Genomic DNA, 26,267 nt, shown 5'->3' with positions numbered 1-26,267 from the left:
TTTTGAGAAAGAGAGAGAGAGAGCATAAGAAGGGGAGAGATAGAGACAGAGAAAATCCCAGGCAGGCTCTGCATTGGCAGTGCAGAACCCAGCACGGGGCTTGAACTCATGAACTCAGGACCTGAGCCAAAATCAGGAGGCAGATACTTGACCAACTGAGCCACCCAGGCACATTACACTGTATGGGCTTTAAAATGAAACTCTCCTTCTTAATTACTGTCTTCAGTGTATCTTTTCTAATTTCTGTGCCCTACCTGGCTGCTTTAACTTCTCACCTGGATTCTTGTGGCTCTTGTGAAGGTATTTTTGTCCATTGAAGCTTTTCCAGTTGGTGTTTCTTTGAGAAGATGAGGGCTAGAATCTTCTAGCCCTGAACACATTACTGCTTTTCTTATCTTTGTCAAAATAATGGAGATGTGAGAATCTTCAGTACACCTGAAGAAAGATTAGTAAAAATTACCCAATCCTTCCAAAACAAGAAATATAAAGAGAAATGAACAAAGCCTCAGAATTGTCAGAGAGTATCAATTGGTACAATATTTGTGTAATAGGACACTCAGAAGGAGAAATTAAAAAAATGAACAGAATATATACTTAATGAAATAATGGCTATAAACTCTTGATGAAAACATTAATTTCAAGGAACAAAAATCTTTATTTTTCTAATTCCATTTATTTAAATAATTATTTTAAATAAATTAGACTAAATAAATAAATGGATGAACAAATAAAACATGCTAACTAATCAATAATATGAAAAATAGAATCAATGTATACTTCATAAAGAGAGGGACTGACTGCAAAGTGGCATGAGAATTCTTTGGGGAGAGTGACAGAATTGTTCTTGATTATACTGGTGGTTTCATAGGCATATGTTTCTATCAACATTCATTGAATTATATATTTTACATGTGCACAACCTATTGTATATAAATTATATTTCAATAAATTGCAGAAAATAAAACTGAATAATTTTCGAGAGTATGAGTAGTGTACCCACAACAGAATTATTTAAACAGCTAAATAAAAGGTCCCCAATTTCACAAATAATTTAAGAAATTCAATTTTATGAAATAATTACAATTTTTTTTCACCAAGCAGGCTTTCAAAATTAAAAAAATAATATTTGGTTATGGAACATGATAAATAGATGCTACAATATAGTATTTTTTATATTGTAAATTTGCATAATACCCTTCTTCGTCTTAAGTTAAAAAGATATGCAAGGATACATACAATTATTCATTGTGTTCTTTGTAATAGAAAAAGAAAAATGAGAAGTAAAACCTAAACACACACTAATAGAACATGGATTAAATTACATTATAGTTTATAAAATGTGAAAGAGTGAAAGCATAGGTATGTAGTTCATGTTACTTGTATTTGTTCTTCCATTAGAATGTGTATAGTATAAGCAAATTATGTAAACTTTCTGTTTCAGCCTTTGTAAAATGGGAGTGACAGTACCTACTTAAAGAGTAGCTACACAAATGCTCAGTGTTGATCCTATTCTTCCCCTCCTTCTTCTTCCCCTCCTCCTCCTTCTTCTCCTTTTTCTTTTTCTCATCATCATCATTATCATCATCATTATAATGACTATTACTTTACATGGTATGGCTTACAATGCATGAGTTCAAAATTTATTTGGATATGTAAATAATGTGTCAAACAATCATGGTACCATAAAGAAGTGTGAAAATAAAGAGATGTTTTGATATATATAAGAACATAAAAGTTACCTCCAATAGGAATATCAGGCTAAAATATTGAGATAAATAACTTGCAATTTTGCAAAAGTTTCCTCTGTGGGCATAATATATAATGTATTATGTGTAATACACAGTATATAATTTGTACAATTTTATGTAATTATTAGAAAAGGAAAAGTTTGGATGTGTTCACAACTAATAGCAATGATTGCTGTTGAGGATTCTATTCCAGGAAATATTTAAAATTTTGCTTGTTTATAATTTCTAACATCTAAATGAAGATATATTAAGATTTGTAATAAAAATATTTTAAATATTATATGAATCAGTCCCTGCATAACTGGTTGGAGTTTGGTGAGTAAAGAAAATAATTAATGAATATGAAAGGGGACAACATTTTAAAGCAATCTTAGTTCCAAGGCAGTGGTTTTAATCTGTAATAATTTGATGTTTACCCAATCTAGGCTGTTCCTTATTTGCACTTTGCTTAAGACAAATAATGAGCACTCACGAGATAAGCAGATAATCTAGAAAAATGATAAATTTGTGGCTAAAACCTCAGAAATTAAGCTAGAGTTAATAAAACTAACCATAGTTGCTGTAGTTCCATGTATTTGTCCTCTTGTTAAGACATGGGCTGCCCCATTCAAAAGAGTGCATAAGCAATTATAATACTGATTCAACTTATGCCTTCACAGAAATTTTCCATCAGCCGAAAGGTGTTTGTGTATCTCTAAAAATCTCAACCTCACTATTTTCAACTAGCATTTATTACCAGAGTTGCCTTGTTATAGGAAGGTGTGCCTCCACTGGCATTGTAACACTTACTGAGTTTCTAACACTCTGTGCCAGGCATCCATGCTACAATGAAGAAATGTAAGACCCAATTTATATCCTGAAAGAACTTATCCTCTATTTAGAGTATTAACATTTGAAAACACAATTTCAGTAAAATAAGAGTAAAATAAACGTATACACATTTACGTTTGTAAATGTGTATGCAAGGATATGCAAGAAAACTCAGGGAGCAAATAGACCTATGCCAAGAAATGGTGGAAGGAAGGAATTTAAAACATTTTACAAAAAGCTCTTGAATTGTCTCTTGAAAAATGTAAGTCTGAACAAGAAATTTCTTAGTGGGGAAAGAAAGAGCCCATAAAAGTATAGATACAAGAAAGATGATGATATTATCAGGACTTGCAAAGTATTAATACACGCGAATAACTTTGAAGTTGTATAAGCCGGGATTAGCAATAGATTGTTTGCTAAGAGATCTTTTGTTACATATTTGCATAAATAATTATTCTGTAAACAATTTGTTTTAAGTTTCTTTTCCCAGTGATTGTTGGAGCCAATATATAATGGAGAATTTTTAAATTGCCATTTGAAGCCTTGCAGATGGAAGAAATTAAACTCAATACACTAACATATTTTGTTTCTTTGTCTGACTTAATCTTGATTTCCAAGTGCCACCATCACTTCATTGGCAAATGAAGTGACAAATAAGCTTGATTAGTGGACTAATCATTTAACTTGATTTTCATTTTTTTAGTTTCTATTTAATTGCTTTTCTAAATGATCACAGGTGCATTAATCTTTGTTTTTGTTTTGCTACTATTTATGAGGAATCAAATATAGAATAGCAAAGTTTCCACTAAAATTCTGACATACATGTATGGACCTAAGGTTCAGAACGTTGTTAAACAACCTTTCTGAGACTATCAAGAGACAATATTCTTGCCTGATCAAGAATATTAAGTAAGTTCAACTATCAGTGAAGTAAGATAGATTCAAGTACTGCTTGAATATAGAACTCCTCATCAATAGAGTAATCCACTAGTAAGTAAATGACAGCTCTTGTCTGTCTCCTTGATTCCTAGCATGCATTCTGACAGCATTTAGAATAATAAAAGAACACATATGCGTTACATGACTATGTCATTAAAGCAGGAGGAAAGATGATTTAAATAAGACACTTTAAATATGGAAACTATTCACAACCATGAGTAAAGAGATTTAAAGAACCCCAGAGCCTATCTAGTCAAATCTTATTTTACAGATGAGAAAAGTAAAGTTCAAGACTTTAAATGATTTCAACTGGGTAAATTGAAATGAACTTCCAACCCAGTGTTGTTTTAATTATATCAATCTGCTACTACATCTGATTATAAAATATCAGCCATAATTTAAAATAGCATCATATGACAATGCACATTCTATTTTGAAATATAATATAAACACACAGAAGTACTTAATAGTATTCTAGGAATCCATGTCATTAAAGCACCTAATAAGAACAAACCAATTTTTTACCCATTAGTCCCTATCTTTGGAGGAAATCAAAGACACTTCCACGTTATAGTAAAGCTAAAATTCTTAAGTTTATCTTACCATAAATTATTATATAGCACTTCTTTGAGTTAGACAGTTACTATCTAAATTATCCATATGATTACTATTTTTAGATAAGGGAAGTAAAACAGAGAAGTTAAATAACTTGTCCAACATTGCGTAAACTAGATATGGTAGGTCCAGGATTAGAACCAAAGTAGCATTCATCAAAGAATCAAACTAGAAATTAATTGGTTCAAAGACAGTTTTTTAAAAAACGTTTATTTATTTATTTTGAAAGAGAGAGAGAGAGTACACAAGGTGAAGTAGGGCAGAGAAAGAGGGAGAGAAAATACCAAGCAGGCTCTGCACTGTCAGCACAAAGCCTGATGTGGGGCTCAACCCTACAAACCATGACATCATGACCTGAGCTTTGTAGAATCTTGAGGGAATTACACTGAGTGAAAAGAGACTATGCTAAAGGTTACATATTGTATTCTGTAATTCATATAACATTTTTTAAAGTAGATTTATTTATTTAAGTAATTTCTACACCCAACGTGGGGTTCAAACTCATGACCCTGAGATCACAAGTCACATGATCTTCCAACTGAGCAAGCCAGGTACCCCTCATTCATGTAACATTTTAAAATGGAGAGCAGATTGATAGTTACCAGAGCCAGGGTTATAGGAGGGAAGAGAGGTGGGAAGGATGTTGCCATAATTATAAAAGGTCAACAGGAGGGATCCCTATATGATGGAGCTATTGAGATTCTTGATTGTATTAGTGAATACAAAAACCTGTACATGTAATGAAGGTGTATAGAATTAAAATACACACACACACACACACACACACACACACACACATATATATGATGAATGATGAAGTACAAGTAAAAGTGGGAAAATCTGAATATAATCAGCAGATTTGATCAATGTTGATCTCCTAGTTGTGGTGGTGTTTATACCATAGTTTTGCAAAATGTTGTCTTGGGGAGAAAGTAGATAAAGTATACAAAGGGCCTCTCTGTATCTATGTATCAATCTACAATTATTTCAATAAACATTTCAGTTTTAAATAAGAATGAAATATTCTGCAACATGGATGAACCTTAAATACTTTATGCTAAGTGGAAGAAGTCACTAACAAAAAGAGGTAGTAGATGTATATTTGCCTAATGCTAAGTGAGGGGAAGAGGGAAAGTGATTGCTGATGGTAGTGGCTCTTTTTTATAGGATGATTAAAAATGGTCTAAGGCTAGATTGTGGTAAATATACGAAAAGCAGCTGAATTGTACATTTTATTTATTTATTTTTTTAATTTTTTTTTCAACTTTTTTTTTTTTTTTTTTTTTTTTTGGGACAGAAAGAGACAGAGCATGAACGGGGGAGGGGCAGAGAGAGAGGGAGACACAGAATCGGAAACAGGCTCCAGGCTCCCAGCCCAGAGCCTGACGCGGGGCTCGAACTCACGGACCGCGAGATCGTGACCTGGCTGAAGTCGGACGCTTAACCGACTGCACCACCCAGGCGCCCCATGAATTGTACATTTTAAATAGGTGAGTTTTGTGATATATTATGTATCTGAATAAACCTCTTTTCTTTTAAAAAGAACCAGAGAAAATTATGGCATTTAATTTGTATCAACATTTTTTCTTCTCCCTAGTTTGTAGAAGTTTTCCAAATGTAGCTGAAATTTTTCCCTCCATTTTTAACTGACTTTTCATATTTAAGCATGGGTTTGAACAATCTTTGACTTTCCTAAGTGAGCAGACTGAACTAAATAATCCTCTTGGAGTTAATTATAAAGCTAGCTGCTCAATGTATGAGAAACTGAAACATATTAACACAATTTAATTCACACCTCTACAACTGGTCCATATTTTCACTAGTCTCTGGTAGAGGGAATGTTAAGGCTATATTGTTTATTTCTGTCAACTTTCTTTTCAGGTAGATTCTTACTGATTTGCTCTTTTGTCATTCTGACCCTATTTGTTTCATAGCTCCAGACATTTCTAAACATTTTTATTCTGTTATGATCTTCTCCCTCGTTTTCCAAAATAAAAGTGTTTTCTTATTTATTAGACATCCAAATGGAAATACTGATAGGACTTCAATATGAAGTCTCATCTTGATTTGAGAGTTCTTATGGTGTCAGTGGTATTTAGATGTCCAAAGACTTTTCTCTGGTATACTCCATCTGTTAAAAGGTCTGGAAGAATGGTGGAAACATTCAAAGAAGACTGAGCAGTCTCCAGTGTGTTAAAGGAAAAACAAACATTATTTGTTGTCTTTGAATTAAATTGAAGTTTTTTCTTTAGAAGGAAGGTGATAATTGTGTCAAATGCTGATTATAAGTAGTGTAAAATGAGGATTAGTATACAAATGACCTTGATGTGGGGATTATGGTTGAGCATGTGATCTCTACTAGTATGGGTTAGTGCTATTGCCCTAATTCCTGCTAAGGCACTTGTAATTTTCCTCACTATCAATTATTTTACACCATCAGTACAAATGTTAACACAGTGCAAAGGCAAACATGAAATAATGCCTAGTATGCTTTTGAAAACAACTTTGATCTCACAACCACCTGAAAGGGTATAAACAATTCCGAGTGTATAGACAATTCTGAGACAATTCTATAAATCACAATTTAGAAACCACTCTTGTAAAAATATGGGAATCTATTTAAATAGATAAATATAAATATTTTCAAAAAGCAAATAACTGTTGACTTTTGTGCAGATAGATTGCTTTTTATGCCAATAAAAATGAACTATAGTACATTTCTACTCCTAAATTAAATTATAAGGACTAGTTTATTTTTTCAAGAGAAAATGTATAATTCTTTTTCAGGAGGTCATATTAATATGAGAAACAGTATCTTAGCATTCACATTTCATGTGCTTTTCAATCCATAGGAACAGAATATTTTTATATGATTCTCCCATTTTTTTTAATTATTGAGGGTTTATTTTATTATAAATAAAATAATGTGTAGTAATAATTTACTATTTAAAATTTACCCACTAAATTTTTTAAAACAGTATTATGAAACATTCTTGAAGATTTTGGGCAATGACAAGTTGGTATAATTTAAATATAAGCTCAATGTTTCAGCTTTTCAGTATTTATTGTTATTGATAGGAAATTTAAAATTAATTTCAGTTATTAAACCTAACTTTAATTTTGCTTTACATTGGATGACAGACATTTAATTAGCATTTACATAATAATGAATATCGTAAAGTCTTAATCACATTAGAGTCTAGTTACAGATAATCCATGCATAGATAAATCTAATAGGTCTATGTGCGTTTAAGATAATTCTAATAAACTGAATAATAATATGCTTGAAATGTTGGTGAGAATAATTTGTTTTGTTGCTGTGCTCTCAAACTGATTATTTCAAATAGAGTAGCTACTCTTTAGAAGCACAATGAAGCAATCTCCAGCTAGAAAAAGAGCTGTCGCTTATTGGGTTCATGAAGTAGAGAGCCAAAGGATGCTGTCAGGTGGAGATGAAAGTCATAAAGTGTATGAATTAAAAAGAACAGATTCATTTATCTTTGTCTTCTACACCTGGACAGAATGCTAAGAGCCATCTGTCAAAACTGCATTCAATGCAATAAAGGGCATTTTGTTTATTTGTGAATAAATTAAATGGACCTGGATGGGATTTTAATGGAAATATGTAAAGTTGAGATTTCAAACAATCAAGCTTGGCATTTCCTTCAACAGGCTTTTGATAGGCCTCTTTAGAGGGCAGTTCTCAAGGAGAATTCCCCTTTCCTCTTTTTCTTCTGGCAATATGGCTAATAAAAATATTTTTTCTTTTTAATATTTGATACATTTGGATCGTAGAAAATTAGAAAAAGAATTCCAAACAGTCTCAACCAGGAAACTTTGCTTTGGGATGGATAAATAAATGAAGTGAAAAATAAGACTTTACTTAGAATGCTAAGTGGATTTTCACCAAAATTGATGAAAATAATGTATCTTTTATGGACTGACACATTGTTTAAGTAAATAACTCATTCACAGAATAATATTACTATATGAATTTTTCACTCTTTTCTTTTTATTTTTCCTTTTAAAGAATAAGGTACCAAATTGGAATGGGGGAAGAATCACATTTTTTCAATCTTTTTCATCTCTCTCCTTATTTTTAAAATTTGTTTTGATTAAGAATGAATAGAGGTATGTGGAATGACAAACATTAAAATAAATAACAGAAAAACCTATGTAAAACTGATATACAATTTGTAAATATTGTTTGTTCTGGGAAATGGAAATAGAATATCTTAAAAGTTAAAGCTCATTAAAATCGTGTTTGTAAAGCTGATGTTAAAGTGTCCAGTTTTCATGTAAGCAGTTGTGACAACTTTCTAACAAAGATGAAAATATTTCACAGAAATAAAATGTTTTGGTTAAATATTTAAGATACAACAATTTTTTGCAATTATATACATTTAGACTCCTCAAAAGAGCAGGTTGCATAATAATGTAATTTGTATTAAAGAAAACCACACAAAATAGAGAAGTTCAATGTTCAGAATAGTACTTACTCTGAGATGACTTTTTAAAAAAAAATTCAAATGTTTATTTATTTTTAAGAGAGAGAGAAAGACAGAGTACAAGCAGGGGAGGGGCAGAGAGAGAAGGAAACACAGAATGCAGAGCAAGCTCCAGACTCTGAGCTGTCAGCACAGAGCCCAAGGTGGGACTTGAACTCACAGACTACAAGATCATGACCTGAGCTGAAGTCAGACGCTTAACCAACTGAGCCACCCAGGTACACCCAAAGACCTCAGTTTTAACGTGCCAAAATTAGGGGTGCCTGGGTGGCTCAGTGGGTTGAGCATCCAGCCCTTGATTTCAGCTCAAGTCATGGTCTCATGATTGGTGGGCTGTATCCTGACAGTGCAGAGGCTTCTTGAGATTCTCTCTCTCCCTCTCTCTCTGACCCTCCTCCACTCTTGTGTGCATACTCTCTCTCTCTCTAAGTAAATAAACATTAAAAAAAATAAAGTGCCAAAATTAAAATATGCCTTACCATGTACAAAGCTCCTTGGCAAATAGATATTTTGGTGCAAATCATTTAAGGAAAAATCTGCCCCACCGTTAGCTGATGACTAAACTAATGAAGCAGAGACTTCAGTGGCTTTTCAGTATAAGGAATACAGATTTTGCAATTAGCTCAGAAAACTCACAATTTTTTTAATAAAAAAATATGAAGCATGTAAAGAAAGAGGGAAATATGGCCCATGCATGGGGGAAGATGCAGTCAGTGGGATCTATTCTTCAGGAGCCTGATTTTAGACCTAGTAGACAAAGACTTTGTATCAGCAATTATAAATACAGTTTAAAAAAAAAATTAAAGGAAATCATGTTTAGAATATTAAAGGAAATATGAAAATGTTGTCTCACCAAATAGGAGGAATTAAGAGATGATGATGATAATAATAATGAATGGAAATTCTGTGATTGAAAAATAAAATTTTTGGAATGAAAATTTCTCTACAGGGACTCAACAGATATGAATCAGTTTGGGGGCACCTAGGTGGTTCAGTTCATTAAGCATTCAACTCTTGGTTTTGGCTCAGGTCATGATCTGATGGTTCATGGATTTGAGACCCACGTTGGGTTCTGCACTGACAGTGCAGAGCCTGCTTTGGATTATCTCTCTCCCTCTCTGCCCCTTCCTTGCTTGTGCTCTCTCTTTCTCTCTAAAAATAAATGAATAAATAAACTTAAAAAAATAATCAATCAGCTTGAAGATAGTTCAATTGAAAATAACCAGTCTAATGAACAGGAAGAAAAAATAATGAAGAAAAATAAAGCTTCACTGACCTGTGAGATACCATCATTTATACCAACATATGCTTAATAGTAATCTCATAAGGAGAAGAGAGGGGGAAAAAGGCAAAAAAAAATCTCCTTGAATAAATAAGTGGCAAAAATTTTCCAGATTATATTAAAACAAAACAAAACAAAAACCAAGTAATATTAATTTACATATCCCAGCAACCCAACGTAAACCAAGTAGGACCAAATCCAGGAAAACCACACCTAGATACATTTCAATCAAACTGTTTAAAGACAAAGAGAAAATTTTGACAGCAGCAAGAGCAAAGTGTCTTAGCATATAAGAGAATCTCAATAAAATAAACTTCTTATCACAGGCCATGGAGGTCAGAAGGTTTTGGCATAACATATCCAAAGGACTGAAGGAAAAACATAGTCAACTAAGAATTCTATATTCAGCAAAACTGTCCTACAAAGAAGAAAACATTAAGACATTCCTAAACAAAAGCTAAAGGAATTTGTCACTAATTGTTCTGCCCTATAGGAAAACCTAAAGGGAATCTTTAGATTAAAATGAAAGGATAGTACACAGTAATTTGAATCCACACAAGGAAATAAAAAGCACTGGTAAAGATAATTGTGTAGGTAAATACAGAAGACACAATGTTTGTATTTTGTTTCTAGCCTTTTTTTTCTCTTACCTGATTTAAAAGACAACTGCATAATCAATTATTATAAAACCATATTGATGAGCTTATAATGTATAAAAATGTAATTTGTTTGACAACAATAGCACTAAGGTGGGGAAAAGAAATGAAAGTATAGTGAAGCAAAGTTTTTGTTTACTGTTAAAACTAAGTTGATATTAATCTGAACTATTTTTAGTTAAGATAAAAATTGTAATACCTAGGGAAACTCCTATAAAAATAACCAAAAAATATGGTAAAAGAAACAAGGAAATTAAAATTCTACACAAGAAGATATCTATTTAACAAAAAAAGATAACTAATAAATTAGTAGAGGAAAAAAGGCATAAGATATATAGAAAACAAAAAGCAAAGGGGCAGAAATAAGTCTGATCTTTTCAGGGATTACGTTAGGTATACATTGATAAGATACTACAATCATAGACAGAAATTACAAGAATGGAGAAAGGAAAAACCCATGATTCAATTATATGCTGTCTGTAAAACACACATTTCAGATTCAATAACACATATATGTAGAGTAAAAGGATAGAAACTGATATTTTATAGGAACAATAACCAAAAAAAGAGTTAGAATGACTACACTAACATCAGACAAAAATATATTAAGACAAAAAATTCTTACTAGAGGCAAAATGGATATTTTATAATGCTAAAAGTCAATCCATTATAAAGAAAACAGTTAACAACATGTGTCCCTAAGAACAAAGCCTCAAAATAAATGAAGCCAAAAACTGGCAGAACTGAAGAGAGACATAGACAACTCAACAATAATATTTGGGAACACTGATACCTCACTTTCAACAGTTAATGAAATAATTAGGCAGAGGATCAATAAGGAAATAGAAGACATCAACACTATAAATCCACTAGATCAAACAGACATCTCTAGTATAGACCACCGATAACAGAATATATCTTCTTCTCAAGTACACATGGAACATTCTACATCATATACCATTGATATGCCCTAAAATGAAATTGAAGTCATGAAAATTATTTTTCTTATAGTCAGTGAATCAAATCAATTTAAAATCAGTTAAAAACCCCATCCTTTTAAAAAATTGCCTAGAAAGTTCATGATATAAAAATTTTAATAAGTTTTTTCAATTTTGAACTTAATATAGACATAGAATATTTTTAAAAACAATAAAAATTCAATTTTTTAATATTTATTTTTGAGAGAGAGAGAGAGGAGGGAGTGGGAGAGGAGGAGAGAGAGAGGGAGACAGAGAATCCCAAGCAGTCTCTGCACTTTCAGTGCAAGGCCTGATGTGGGGCTTAAGCTCACGAACCTTGAGATTATGACCTGAGCTAAAATCAAGAGTCAAACACTTAACTGACTGAGCCACCTAGGTGCCCCTTAATTCCATTTTTAAAACTTCCAATGATTATGTGATTTTTTAATATTTTAATCCAATCAGAACTACATATTTTACAAGCAATTATTATTAATGGTGAGAAAAGGGTGTGGAGAAACTATATAAGAAGTATTGAAAATTGGTGTATATAGATTACAAAATGTGAAAATGTGAGGGAATTAAGAATAGTGATGATGGAGAAGAATGATTGGAATGAAATTAACTAACTGAATAATTTTAGAATCTACTAATTAGATATAATCAGAACAAAGGACAAATGCAGAAAAGCAAAACATATATAATAGATGTTAACAATTGTGAGCACAGCAAAACATGAGACTGTTCTCAGAAGCTTTATCTCTCTCATTCCATCTTATACAAAAATGCCTTTCAGAATTAGAGAAAGGCAATTTTCTGAAAAGCAAAAATGCTAACACTTATTGACCATTGTTATATGTCACGTTCTGTTGTAAATATTCCATACATATCAATAATTGATTTAAGCCTCATTCTAACAAGTGAAAGTAGCTTTATAGATTTGAATACTGTAGTTCAGAGAGATTAATAAACTTGCCCAATATCATACAGTTAAAACTTTGTAAAACCAGGATGTCAACATAGTCTGACTCCAGAACTCAGGTGCTTATTTAACACTGGTTTTTGGACTATGCTTATAGCTTTTAAACTGCATTTAGGCATGGGAAACTCAAGAATTGATCATCAGACTTACTGTTTTCCCTTGGAAAAAGTGAATCGCTTAATTCTACCAACTTTGAAAGGGTAAAAATATAATTAAAATTGATTAACATTTTATAAATAATGCTAATATATTTTGCAACACCTTATTTTGATACAATGGCCCTAATAACAGTCTGAAAAACACTAGTTCAATTACCAAGCACATTATTATATTTCCCTCACTGTATTTTCTGCCCAGTTTATTTTTTTGAATTGATAAATTATTAGTCTCTCATCTGATCTTTGTGATAGTAGAATGAAATTGTTAAAGTGCCTTTGAACTCAATCTATAATAATTATTAAATTTTTTTCAAGTGAACTTAACTAGGAAGAATACTGTTTACTAAACTGCTGCATTTACTTCTGTGATCCTGTATTTCCCTGTCTATTAATGTGGCAAGTCTTAGTTTTTAGTCCTTTGGAGGAATCAACTGCTTCAAAACTAACCCATAAGTTGTTTATTAGCAAAAATCAAGATTAAATTTTAGACATAAAACACATAGGTTTATATAGAGAAAAAATTCCAAACTCTTAGGTGAATTAGAATATATTAATAAATCAGATTAAAACTATCAGGAAGTATGATCATTTAGAAATAAATTTTAAATTGGTTAAACATATCAACCATCTCAGAAATATTTTCTTAAGTTTGATTCCACACTTCCATACCATACCTGGTGCTCATCATAACAAGTGCACTCCTAAAAAAGAATAAAAAGAACAAACAAAAACAAGTGTACTCCTTAATCCCCATCACCTATTTAACCCCCCATCTCCCTTCTAAAAACCATCAGTTTGTTCTCTATTCTTTTTTTTTTAATGTTTGTTTATTTATTTTGAGAGAGACAGCGTGATCAGGGGAAGGGCAGAGAGAGGGAGACAGAGAATCGGGCTCGAACCAACAAACCATGAGATCATGACCTGAGCCGAAATCGAGTCAGACACTCAACTAACTGAGCCAAGAGTCTGTTTCTTGGTTTGCCTCTGTCTCTTTTTTTTTCCCTATGCTCATTTGTTTTGTTTCTTAAATTCCACATATGAGTGAAGACATATGGTATTAGTCTTTCTCTGATTGACCTATTTCACTTAGCATAATACTACTCTGACTCCATCCACATCATTGCAAATGGCAAGGTTTCATTCTTTTTTATGACTAATATTCCATCGTGTATATGTACCATCTTGTCTTTACCCATTCATCAATTGACAAACACTTGGGCTGTTCCCATAATTTGGTTATTGTAGATAATGATGCTATAAACATAGGGTGCAATTATCCCTTTGACTTAGTAGTTTGAATGTATAGTTGTCTTAAAGAACTAAAAACAGCTAATAGATTTTCTTGGAGACTCAAGTTTAAATAAAACTGTATTTCCATTCTAAGATAAGCTTTGCTTATTTTTTTACTATTGGGATATTTTTGTTTGTCCACAGTTATGTCCAAATAACCATCACAATGTTGATACAGATACTGGTACAGATATTAATAAATTATCATTTGATTTCAGATTCTATACTCAGAAGAATAATTAATCATCCCTGCTATCAATGTTGCCTGTACTATCAATGTGAAGGTATTTCAACTGAAAAAGAAGCAATGCAGCTAACTCTATTTTTACCCAGTTAACATTAAATTTCTGCTATGGAAATTATTTTTTAGTCATACAACTTTAAAATTAGAATGAGTTAAGAGTTTTAAAGTTAGAATTGGAAAAATACTATTAAAATACTTTTAGAATTATAATCAATTTGTATGTTGTGAGAAGCCTAAATTCTGTGTTGAAAAAAGTTTAAATGCTTCTCTAATTGCTCAGCTCTTTAGTAGCAATGATGTACTCTGTTATTAAACCAAAATGCTTTCTCTTATTCTTCTTATTTTTCCTTAAAGAATGTAAGCTAGTCTTAATCTCTAAATATCCTCTTGTCTCCCTGGTGGTTTTTTTTTAAATGTGGCTTTGATAGTTAGTTACAGTCTTTCTGCCCCTGATATATTTCACATGTTTTTAGATCACTAAAAGGAACAAGCAGCTAGGACTTCACCAACCTTTTATCTATAAATGTTCCAGAAGATCAGAATTTTATTTAAAAATTTTATAATTGTTTAATTATAATCTTCTAGAGAACATGTGGGAGGAAAGCTGTTCCTACCCTTTTACATACTGGAGGCTTCATAAGACCTATTAAAGAAATGAGCTAATTCTAACAAAGAATTTTGCATGACCACCCAGGTCCAGGCGATTTAGCTCTACACACATCTGGTGATACAGAAAAGCAAGATGCTGCAGAGAAATGGCCTTGAATTGGTTTCCCTTATTGTCAGAGAACTAGAAGATGAGTGGGAGTGGAAGTTCAGAAGATAGCCTACAAAAATAGTTGTAGATTTTGAGAGTTAGGCATGTCAGATGAGAATACAAAAATTCCAAATATATGGGGGGAGGTGCTGAGGAAAGGAAATATATTTTTAATCTTTAGAAAAAGAGGTCACAAGAAATTCTTTATGATCTGCCCAAGAGTCTATTATTTCTCCTTATGAGAAAAGTGTTAAGACTTCAGTATGCAAATTACAAATTTACTTAAAATAACATTTCCTGACATGTTTAAGCTAAATGAGAATAAATTAGTAAAACTTATTATAAAATTCTTCCTTTGAAAATTTTTAATAAAAGTCCTATCTCCTGGAAAAGACAGTGTGAATGTACCTGAAGGCAAGAGGATGAACTAAATTACTTATCACTCTAGGAAAAACAAACAAACAAACAAACAAACAGTAAGTACAGTAAAACCTTGGTTTGGGAGCATAATTCGTTCTTGAAACATGCTAGTAATCCAAAGCATTTGTATAGCAAAGCGAATTTCCCCATAAGAAATAATGGAAACTCAGATGATTCATCCCACAACCTAAAATATTCATATAAAAATGATTAACATACTGGAATATAATACAGAATAATTTTTTAAAAAGACAAAATATAAAGAAAAAGAAATTAACCTGTACTTACCTTAGAAAACCTTCATGGCTGGTCTGAGGGAGACAAGAGAGAGGAGGGTTATTGTGTAGGACTACTTTCACTATCACTTATGGAATCACTGCTATCTATTGGCTCAATGGAATCTTTTTCTTTTCATGCAACTTTAACAAGGAACCTATCCAATGGCACTTGCTTTTGCCTCCTTTTGAGGATTTCTCGAAAATATGACATTACATTGTTGTTAAGTAGATTCATCACTTGCACTGCTACAGCCTTATTTAGGTGGTGGTTTTCTACAAAATTTTACCCTGTTTCTGACATTTTATGCATCTCCCTAATCCCATTTGAAGTGAGGGACTAGTCCACCTTTATCTCCTCCGCAGAGGAGGAGATCTCCATAACCTCTTGCTGTTGCTCACGATGCAACAGTTGGATGCAACAGTCGGATGCCATTTGTGGGCACCTTCCAATGTTCTGAAAAATCACTGATTTCTGCCAAACACCACAGTCTGAGGCCAAGCATCTGAGCACGGGAGACAATCATCCACAATCCTGCAGCAGGAGAAAGAGAGAGAGAGAGAGAACCACTGACTCGGTTGTAATCATGTGACATTTGCTGTCATGTACTACTTATATTGCAAAACATCTCTTGTTTATCAAGTTAAAATTTATTATAAATGTTTGCTCGTCTTGTGGAACACTCACAGAACAAATCACTAGCAATCCAAGGTTTTATTGTAATGCTATATAAGCAGAACTGTAAAAGGTTTAGACTAGGAATTTCAAATTTCTTAAATTTAAAATATACCAGGCATAATTACCATTCCTGACACGCTAAGCCTTTATTCCAAGTCTCATTTGAAAAAACCAAACTACTATGGTTATTTTCATGCAGGCTGAGGTGTAATTATATATATTTTGCTTCTATTAATCTATCAAATGTCAAAAAATGAGGTTATATAATATGGAAAATAAGAAGAAGAAATAGATATTCCTATTGTACCCTATTGTCATCAGATGGAAAACTGATGAGAAGTGAGATGTGCTTATAACTTTTTCACTTTCTGATTTATTTTCAAGGTCTCTGTATCATAAATTATCTGCTTTATGTCTTTTGGAAATTAGGGATTGGAAATCATTTTTATTGTACTACCTCCCCATTTCCATTCCCCTAATAAGAGGACCATTTCATTTAATCTTTGGGTTTACAAAGATTAGAGCCCCCCACCTACACCCAGTGGGTTGGAGTTTTCCAAGGAATTAAACACATGTGTTCCAGCAACTTCTCTCTACCCTTATGGTTGTAAAATAGAACAGAAAAGTTGAAGCATAATATTTCTCTCTTTGTATTATAGGGAAGGAAAAATTCTTCCTCTATGCTTCAAGTTCTTCCAGCTGGACAAAGAATTAAATTTACATGAGACAGATAAATAGGATTAAAAAGCCCACAAAACTTATTACATGTACACAGAAGCCCAATAATGAAATTGAGATTTAAAGAAATGACCAAGGCAGACTGTTTTCATACTTTTTAGACAAAAAGACAATAAATTTGTCAGAATTGACAGGATAAAGAAAACAGATGTTTGGAAACTTTAATTAGTGAGGAATTCTAAGTGGAATTTGGGCTGAGGCAGTGATTAGAGAAAAGTAACTGTTTTGCTTCTGTCGTTCTTTCAACTTTAAAGTTGCTATCTCTAGTGATAAGGATGACTTTTTACTTCTTAGTACAAGGAAAGTAGGTTTCATATGGGATATTTATTTCCTGATTTCAGGAGGACCTAAGAAGGTCTGAGGGTCCTTGCACTGCCTGTTTCTTAAGGAACTTGTGTTTAACATAATCGAAATGCCAAAGTAGCACATTTTGGGGAGACTGCTTTTGGCTCCTATAGAATACTTTCTCTTCTGAAGAATAACCAAGTTCAGGACTAATGTGGTTGTCCTAGAAGGCGTGGACAGATCAGTTTAGGCCGATGCCACTCTAAGCAACAGGCCTGTGCTTTCCCATTTGTCCTGTTTCCTTACCTTTATTATCCATTTGTACTTATGTTCCAGTGTAGGTTTTTATTTGTATTAATCTTTTTTAAAATTTATATATTTTTGTTCTTCCTTTTGCTATAAAAGTGAGTCAGATTAACAAATAACCATTTTCATATAGGTGAAATAGAGCTGACCTTTTTCTTACAGATCATTTCTCTGATTTAGCTTAGGCAGAATACTAGGCAAGGTTTATCCCAGCTCACTTGAGTTCCTGAGTTATTGAGATTCAAAATTAAAGGCCAGCCATAAATGAAATATGATTTTGCCTGTCATTATCTTCTGCATTTATTTCTGTTAGGAACCCTATGCTGAGGGTTATTTGTTTTATTTGAGGCTGCATTTATAGTGCATGTAGCCTGGGCACCAGATTTGATAAGTAGAGGAACCTGTTGAGTGGTGGGGGAAATACAGCATTCCGTCCTTTTCATTTCATAACCAAGTCCAACTTGAGAATATAAACAGACATTTTAGGTAATGTTCAATCTTTCTGGAAGATAATTTCTCAACTCCTCTCATATTTTATTTTCTCTCTGGCTCCTCTCAGGGAGCATTGTGAACATCTGATCTCATAATGGCAAAATAAATGAATCATCATTACCTCAAGGTGTTCTCTGAATCCTCCGACCAAATTACAAAATGGCTGGTTTGATAAGTTTGGGATGTGGCTAGCCTGGTCCCTTTCCTGGGCATCATGATGTTGTCTGCTGCTGGCATTTGTGGTCAGAGTTCTAGTCTTTCTCAGCTGGATCAGAGCTTAGAAATGAAAACCTTCTCAGTTAGTTTCCTTAGCCTGTATCTAGCTCCACAATTAGATGCTGTGCACACCGTGCTTATTATAAGGTCATTTCTCTCTGCCTGGACAGGCTTCCTAGTAAGTCTACCAGCTCCTAACTCAGCATCAGTGCTGTATAGGGAACTGTCTGGAGTGCAACATCATCCTGCCTGACCACATTTCTCTGCCCTTTTTTAAAATAAAAACAATGTATTTACTTAGAAGTGTTCAGAATGTCAACAAAACAGCTGCAACTTTTTTGTTGTTGTTGTTGCAATTACAGACTGGTATTCAGTTAACAGAGCAACAATTATTTTGTATAAACTGTACCAGAGACAACTGAAGATGAAAAAACTACCATCCCCATATATAACTAATTTGTGCTGTGAACCAGCAAGAACCTGCTTTAAATTTCCATGCCAATTTACACCCCCACATTGCACCAGGCAAGGTTAGTGGCTATTGAAAGTACCACCAACACAGGGCTATCTAAAGACACATTTAGGAGTGTATTAACTATACAAAAAAAAGATGCCATACAGTTTAAAAACAAATATTACACAGCCTTACATTCAATCTTTTTCTTTAAAAGGAACTGTGTACAGGGGGGCTTAAATGCTTTATAGACAAGAAATAAAACTGCTAGAACTAACTTATTCATCATCATTCTCTTCATCTTCCTCCTCATACTCTTCATCTTCCCTGTCTTCCTCCTCTTCCTTCTTTTTCTTGCTTTTTTCAGCTTGACACTCCTTTTTTTGCTGCATCAGGCTTTCCTTTAGTCCAGTATGCAGCAATATCCTTTTCAGATTTGTCCTTCAGCTTAGCAGCCTTCTTTTAGTGGGACTGCTTGTCATCTGTGGCCGTATTATTCCATGTCTCTCCCAGTTTCTTTGCAACATTACCAATGGGTAGGCTGGGATGTTCTTCTTTGATTTGGGAGAAATACTCAAAACAAAACAAGAAAAAGGCCAAAGGAGGACCCTTGGGTGCATTGGAATCCTGCAACTTCTTTTTTGTTTCCCCTTTAGCGGGGATATTAGCTTTCATTTCTCTTTCATAAAGGGCCTTGTCCACCTTTGCCATGTCTCCAAGTTTTCCTTTCTCTTTAGCAGACATGGTCTTCCACCTCTCTGAGCACTTAAGAGAAAACTCTGAGAAGCTGACTGAAGCATCTGGGTGCTTCTTGCACTCCTCTCGGCAAGCTAGCACAAAGAATGAATACGATGACATTTTGCCTCTCGGTTTCTTAGGATCCCCTTTGCCCAGGTTTAATTATTTTCCTCAGTGAGGCACAGAGTCACCCAGTGCCTTTCTGGCTCTCTTGCCCCAGCACTGTCTCTATGGAGCTCTGCCTTCTTTTTTTTTTTAATTTTTTAAAAAAGTTTTTATTTATTTTTGAGACAGAGAAAGGGCATGAGCAGGGGAGGGGCAGAGAGAGAGGGAGACACAGAATCTGAAGCAGGCTCCAGGTTCTGAGCTGTCAGCACAGAGCCCAATGGGGGGCTCGAACTCACAGACTGTGAGATCATGACCTGAGCTGAAGTCGGACACTTAACTGACTGAGCCACCCAGGCACCCCTGGAGCCCTGCCTTCTTAACTGTTCTGCCAAAGCATCATGTGTCCCACCAAACACAACCTCAGAGAGGAGCAAATGTTGAGGCAACAATAACAGCAACACTGAACAATTATCTCAAAGAAAAATCATGTAAAGGGACTGTGAGAATCAGCAGCTGGGACTAAGCAGCTCATCAGCAGCCAGGAGGGTCTCTTTTTGAAGGTAAGTAAATTATACGAAGAAATCAATTTCTTCTCCATATCTGACTTGCTGAGAGAGTAAATTTGTGACTCCCGACACATTTATAAATTGTTATTTACTTCTCTAAAACTTCAAAATGGCCCTGTTTGTGTATGCATATATGAGAGCTATTTTTTTGGTCTAAGTGTCAGACTCCAAGAGGAATTACGAACATTAGTTTTTAAAAATGGAGACAAGGACAGACAATACTATTAGCTTTTGGTTAATTCTATTACAAAACTTATAGAAAAGTGATACCAGATTAGAGCTGCTACAAAAAAGAAGATTTTGATAGCATCAGAGTGAATTTCATGTTCAATGACATTTAACATGGAAAATTGTCCCCTGGAGTGGACCAGCTGTTTACTCTCAATGATATCAGATTGAAAAGAATAATTCAACATGTAGATATATGTCACCATGGGTAAGAATTGGTTTATAGCTCTCCCAAAGCTCATAGCAACAATTTACAAGGTAAACTCCTTCCAACTTCCTTCCTTCCAATATGTAAAATCATATTTATTGAAACAAATAAATTTCCAATCATGAATATTTGAATGAGATAATATAGATTAACTTGCTTAAAAAATAATTTCCCTTAGAAAAACAAACCCAAGAATAATTCCACATGATGTAATGCATTTGCAGATTAATCTTGTCCTCAAATAGATGACTATAAAACATAGAAACCTGTCTCACTATGGAGTCTCTGTGGAGATTCTTGAAGTTCCAAGTGCCCAGTTGCTCGATAAATGCTAATTGGCAGAGATGATAATGATATGTTAACTCATTTCCGAAAGGGTCTTCTTATTCTCTGTTGGTTTCCACATCCATCTACTTTAAATATTGAAAGAAAAGAAGAAAATAAGTACTCATAAGAAGTATAAAATTTTCCACAATTTGTGAAATCAAGAAATCTCTCATTATACATTTTGATTGCACAAACACATACACACATGCCCAGACACCATTCAGTGCTGCTAATTAGTTGATAATTATTAACTTTGGAAGACTCTCCTTTCTTTGAATTATAACAGACACTTCAGAGCTTACTTGGCTGAACAGAAAAACTAGTAAGGGGCCGGATCTTCTCTTTATTACCTTTGTCATGATTATTCCTTCTCTTGTACAAAGTAGCCATTGCTGGTCTTATCTGGTCCATGGGATACTATTTCTTTGGATGGCAATTGTAATATAAAGGAAGTCTCATGAACCTTATTGACACTATTAGAGACTGATACTTCATCTCCAGCCACATTCACTTTATTTTCAGAGTTATTGCCTCTCTGGTTTATGTTTATAGGATATTCTCCTTGTCTTCCCTTTGTCCCTTCAGAGTAGCCAAAGCATGGCAAAGTGTCCCTGTGTTAGGTGGCAGTATGAGAACGAGGAAGGCAGGGGCATGTTTATGCCTTCTTCCTGCTTTATATCCATAATGGGGTGGGCATCTTTTCCTTTTAATCTGATCTCTTCTGTGTTTCGGTTATCTGGGTAAAAGGAAAAACAGGTATTGTGTTTGTTTAATCATTTACATAACCTTTCTTCTCATTTCGCTCAGGCTTCTCCCCCTGTACACACACAAACATGGAAGCAAGTCAAAAGGCTTTTTTGGCAAGTTAGGATTCTGGTATCCTTCTGCTTAGATAGATGATTCTTCTGCATGTGGGTTATGGGTTGTGGAAAGATTGTCACACATGGTTCCTGAAAACATCTACATGGCAAAATGGCTCCAGGTTTCTCATAAATTGACACATATTCGTATAAGTGTTTAGACTAAATACTTTAGAGAATCCTGGACAAGTGAAACCTAGATTCAGGCAAAATGAGTTACAGGCAAAATGAATTAGATGTAGTTAGCTCTGATGCAAAACAGTATTTTAAAGGAAACAATTGACCAAATTCTGCATGTTGGAGCTTGATATTTCTCTCAACTTCCTCCAGATCTCAAACCCAAAGAAGAAAGTAAGAGGCAAAAAAGCGTTGCTCATCTCCTCAAGATAATACCACAGTAGCTCTAGCTCAAGTGGGAAAGGCTACATGTGGATCACCAAAACATATTCTTAAACTTAAGTTTTTAGTATTTCAGATGTCAAGTGAAGGAACTCAAGTAGCTTATAATATTGAACATATCTTTTCACGTGTTTGTTTTTTGTGTATTTTTTCAATGAAATATCTGTGACTTTTTTGCATTTTGGATTGCTTATTTTTCTTCCTATTGAGTGTTGAAAGTTCTGTGTACATTTTAGATACTAATCCTTTGTGATTTGCAAATGTTTTCTTCAGTCTGTCTTGTCTCTGAAGCTCTTAAAACGGTCTATCATAGAGCAAAAGATTTGCTTTATTTTCCTCTTATGGATTATGCTTTTTGGTGTCAAATCTAAGAACTTTTGGCCTAGCCTGGAAGCCGGAATATTTTCTCTTAATTTTCTTCTAAAAGATTTATAGTTTTATGTTGAAGTTCATGATTTATTTTGAGTTACTTTTTGTATGAGGTGGGAGATCCATCAACCTTTGTGGAAAGGTGACATTGAATTGTTTTTTTTGCATTTTTGTCAAAGTCAGGCAGGTTTATATAGATCCATTACCAAACTCTCTATTCTGTTCCAGTAATGTATGTATCAAAACCTCTACAATTTGCATGGCCTGAATACTGAAACTGTATAATAAACCTGGAAATCAGATAGACTGATTTCCTCCCAGTTTATTCTTTATTCTGTCAACATTATTTTAGTCATTCTGAGCTCTATACATTTCCATATAAATTTTGGAATAATCTTGTCTATATTTACAAAAAAATTTTGCTGAGAGTATGATAGGAATTGATTAAGTCTGTATATCAGTTTGTTGAGACTTGACATCTTTACTCTGTCAAGTCTTCAAATTCATAATCACAAAATGTTTTCTCATTTACTTAGATCTTAAACACTTTATCATCATTTTGTAGATTCTGGCAAGCAAATATTTCACATGTATTGTTAAATTTATATCTATGTATTCCATTATTTTTGAGCTCGTATGTATGGTATTTTATTTTTAATTTGGTCATGTGTTCATTGCTAGTACATAGAAATACAATTTATTTTTGTATGTTCATCTTGTATCTTATAAACTTGGTGAACTCATTTGTTAATTCCATAAGTTTTTATTTTTATTTTTGTATATTTGTCAGAATGTTTATATAGACAACCTTGTCATATACAAACAGGGACAGTTTTATTTCTTCCTTTCTAATATACATATATTTTACTTTTTTTACTTGTGTCATTGCAGTGACTAGAAAGTCAGGACTGTTTTATGAGTTGTGAAGAGAATATTAAATCAAAACTCAAATGTAATACATCATCTTCTTATTCAGTTTGTGATTGGTTTCCCATATATTTTATAAAACTAAGAATTTTGATAAAGATTTTTTTTTCTGAAGACCATGCATAAACATATTTGAAAAAAGAACTCTTAATAATGTGAATTATCTAAAGATTGCTTCAATTTTCCTGCCAGGCACTCTATTAAGCATTATCATATATTTCAGTATTAACATTCTTTTTCTTTGAGAACCTCTCATTTATGGACCTGGCTTACAGGTCAAACATTATTCAGTTTTCCCTCTAAAATAAAAATTCTGTGATATTATGTGATAAAACTGTGTGGTAATTTTCTCATATCTTTGCTGAGTGTTGAAATATACATGAAACCTCTACAAATTTCTTTCATCATGGCCTTCATCACCCTCTCGCATGAAAGCCCAGAAATGTCCATTTACCTATTTGGCCCCAAATTCTAAAGCTTTGTTTCTAATTTGATGCATATTTGGATTGTGAAAAATGTCCTAGGAGCTGTCATGTGCCAAAAATGTGAGAGGAGCATGTATGTATTCATGTATTTACTCCTAAACAGTATAGTCTGTTCTCTAACCATTAATGTGCTCTTTGGTTGATTTTGCTTCACTTGGAGAAAGCAGATGTATTTCCTCAGGCAACAGCTTACTTTTTCTGCAGTTGTCCAGTATGGGGTAACAGTGCGGGCATGTCATATTTAGATACTTGCTCTAAAATGTTAATGCTTCAGTAGCTAGTACTTTAGCACTATTTGCATATACTCACATAATTTTTTCAGGGCCATAACTTATTTATTTCACATTTCTAATAATGTAATTGTCGAAAAACAAGACTATACTATTTTGCCTATTTGGCAACTGAGGCAAAAATGAAAAAACAAATCCTATATGAAATAGCTATTTTTAAAAGTTACCAATTATGTCATTTCAAAATCTTTAGGGTGTATTAATTTAACTTTATAGGTATAGAGGAAGGAAACATGGATGAAATGTACTTTCCAAGGACATAACTTCATGAAACAGCAACTAGAATGCAGATACCTTTCCAGGGTTTTGAAATATCTTGAAGGCAAAGAAAAACAATGTAACTGTTGGGTAGACTTTAAAACTCCCAAGTTTAGTGAAGGCACTATTGAACTAAACACTGATTGTGCTACATTTAAAATCACTTTCACATTCCCACTTAAATTTTGGGTAATCACAAATCGATCATGAAAAAATTTACCTTTAGCTAAGCAAAAATTAGAAAACTGAAAAGAGTATAAATGATTTTAGAGATCTAAAACACAGGATTAGCTATTACAGAATCAGCAGCTCAAAAACTCAAACATTTGCAAAAATGTCAGCAGGCAGATAAATGCTAAAAAGTAAAGGCAATATTTTGTAGTTCTTGAAAGAAGACTTGTTAGTCAATGAAGACAAGCTTAAGATTGATGTGCGGTAGTTTCGGTAGAGAGTAGATATAATATTAACCACCAAGATCATCATACATGTGCATAATAATCATCAGAACGGAAAAAGAAAAGTCAATAATCCCAAAAATTGAACTTGGAAGAAACAAAATAGTTCCTTTTTTTTTTTTAAGTTTTTTCATTTATTTATTTTGAGGGGGAGAGACAGAAAGAGAGACAGAGAGGGAATGGGGGAGGAGCAGAAAGAGGAGAGAGAGAATCCCAAGCAGGCTTCGTAGTGACAGCACGGAGCCTGATGTAGGGCTCGAACCCAAGAACTGTGAGATCATGACCTGAGCGGAAACCAAGAGTTGGACACTTAACTGACTGAGCCACCCAGGTGTTTTGGAAACAAAATAACTTTTAAAAATCTCTAAAGAATATACTTAATAGAAATTCAAGGTAATATTACCCATATAAAACATAAACAGCATGATATAAATAAAAAACATTCATGGAGAAAAAATAACCATTGAAAAATGTTCAAAATAAAGATAATGTTAATAATTACTTTATGTGTGAGATATAAAAATAAGAAGATAGATAACCCACCAAGATGAACTTCCCCTAATTTTTGTTTCTTCAAAGTGCTAATGTACATCAAAAGCCCTAAGAAACTATTGACTAAAGGAAAAACTAAGTCACTCCAGACACAAAAACAGTGTCTCTCAAAATTTGTGGACTACTTATATTAGAAACAATGGAGATGTTTAATAAATGAGCACAATTTCCTGGACCCAGAAAACATCCACTAAATCAGAATGTCTATAAGTATAGCTGGGACAGATGCATTTTAGTAAGGCTTGCTAGGCAACCTTAAGGTTACTACAGTGAGTACAATTTAAAACTGTTTAAAAGGCTCAAACATTTAAAGTAATTTTTAGATTAAAAAAATTTTTTGCACTTATTTTTCAGAGACAGAGACAGAGCAAAAGTGGGGGAGAGGCAGAGAGAGAAGGAGACACGAATCCGAAGCAGGCTCCAGGCTCTGAGCGGTCAGCACAGAGCTCGATGGGGAGCTTGAACTCATGAACTGGGAGATCATGACCTGAGCTGAAGTCGGACGCTTAACCAACTGAGCCACCCAGGTGCCCCCTTTTTCAGACATTTTTAACACTTCTTTTTAACCTTTTCTGAATTTGAGAAACACTTTCAAATACTAGACCCATATATCTTTCCACTGCAAAAGAAAGCTTCTTTATGCTCTGTATTTCCATATTACACTTAATCTCTATAAAAATGTTT

At 33.5% G+C, this 26,267-nt stretch overlaps 1 protein-coding gene across 1 annotated transcript; it reads right to left on the bottom strand.

Annotated features, from left to right (window-relative positions):
* Positions 1-19,275: 19,275 nt before the first annotated feature.
* Positions 19,276-19,671, bottom strand: LOC131513498 (high mobility group protein B1-like). Its single transcript, XM_058732623.1, has one exon. It carries the CDS (start codon positions 19,669-19,671, stop codon positions 19,276-19,278), a length of 396 nt encoding a protein of 131 aa, XP_058588606.1.
* Between the last annotated feature and the right edge of the window lie 6,596 nt (positions 19,672-26,267).

The sequence above is a fragment of the Neofelis nebulosa genome, chromosome 6, assembly GCF_028018385.1.
Source record: "Neofelis nebulosa isolate mNeoNeb1 chromosome 6, mNeoNeb1.pri, whole genome shotgun sequence".
In the NCBI taxonomy this organism is placed as follows: domain Eukaryota; kingdom Metazoa; phylum Chordata; class Mammalia; order Carnivora; family Felidae; genus Neofelis; species Neofelis nebulosa.
Note: the sequence above shows the minus strand (reverse complement) of the source record. Positions and strands in the feature narration are given on the sequence as shown.

Excerpts from the sequence above, each read along its gene's own strand:
- LOC131513498 (XM_058732623.1), bottom strand. The coding sequence starts at position 19,671 with ATGTCATCGTATTCATTCTTTGTGCTAGCTTGCCGAGAGGAGTGCAAG.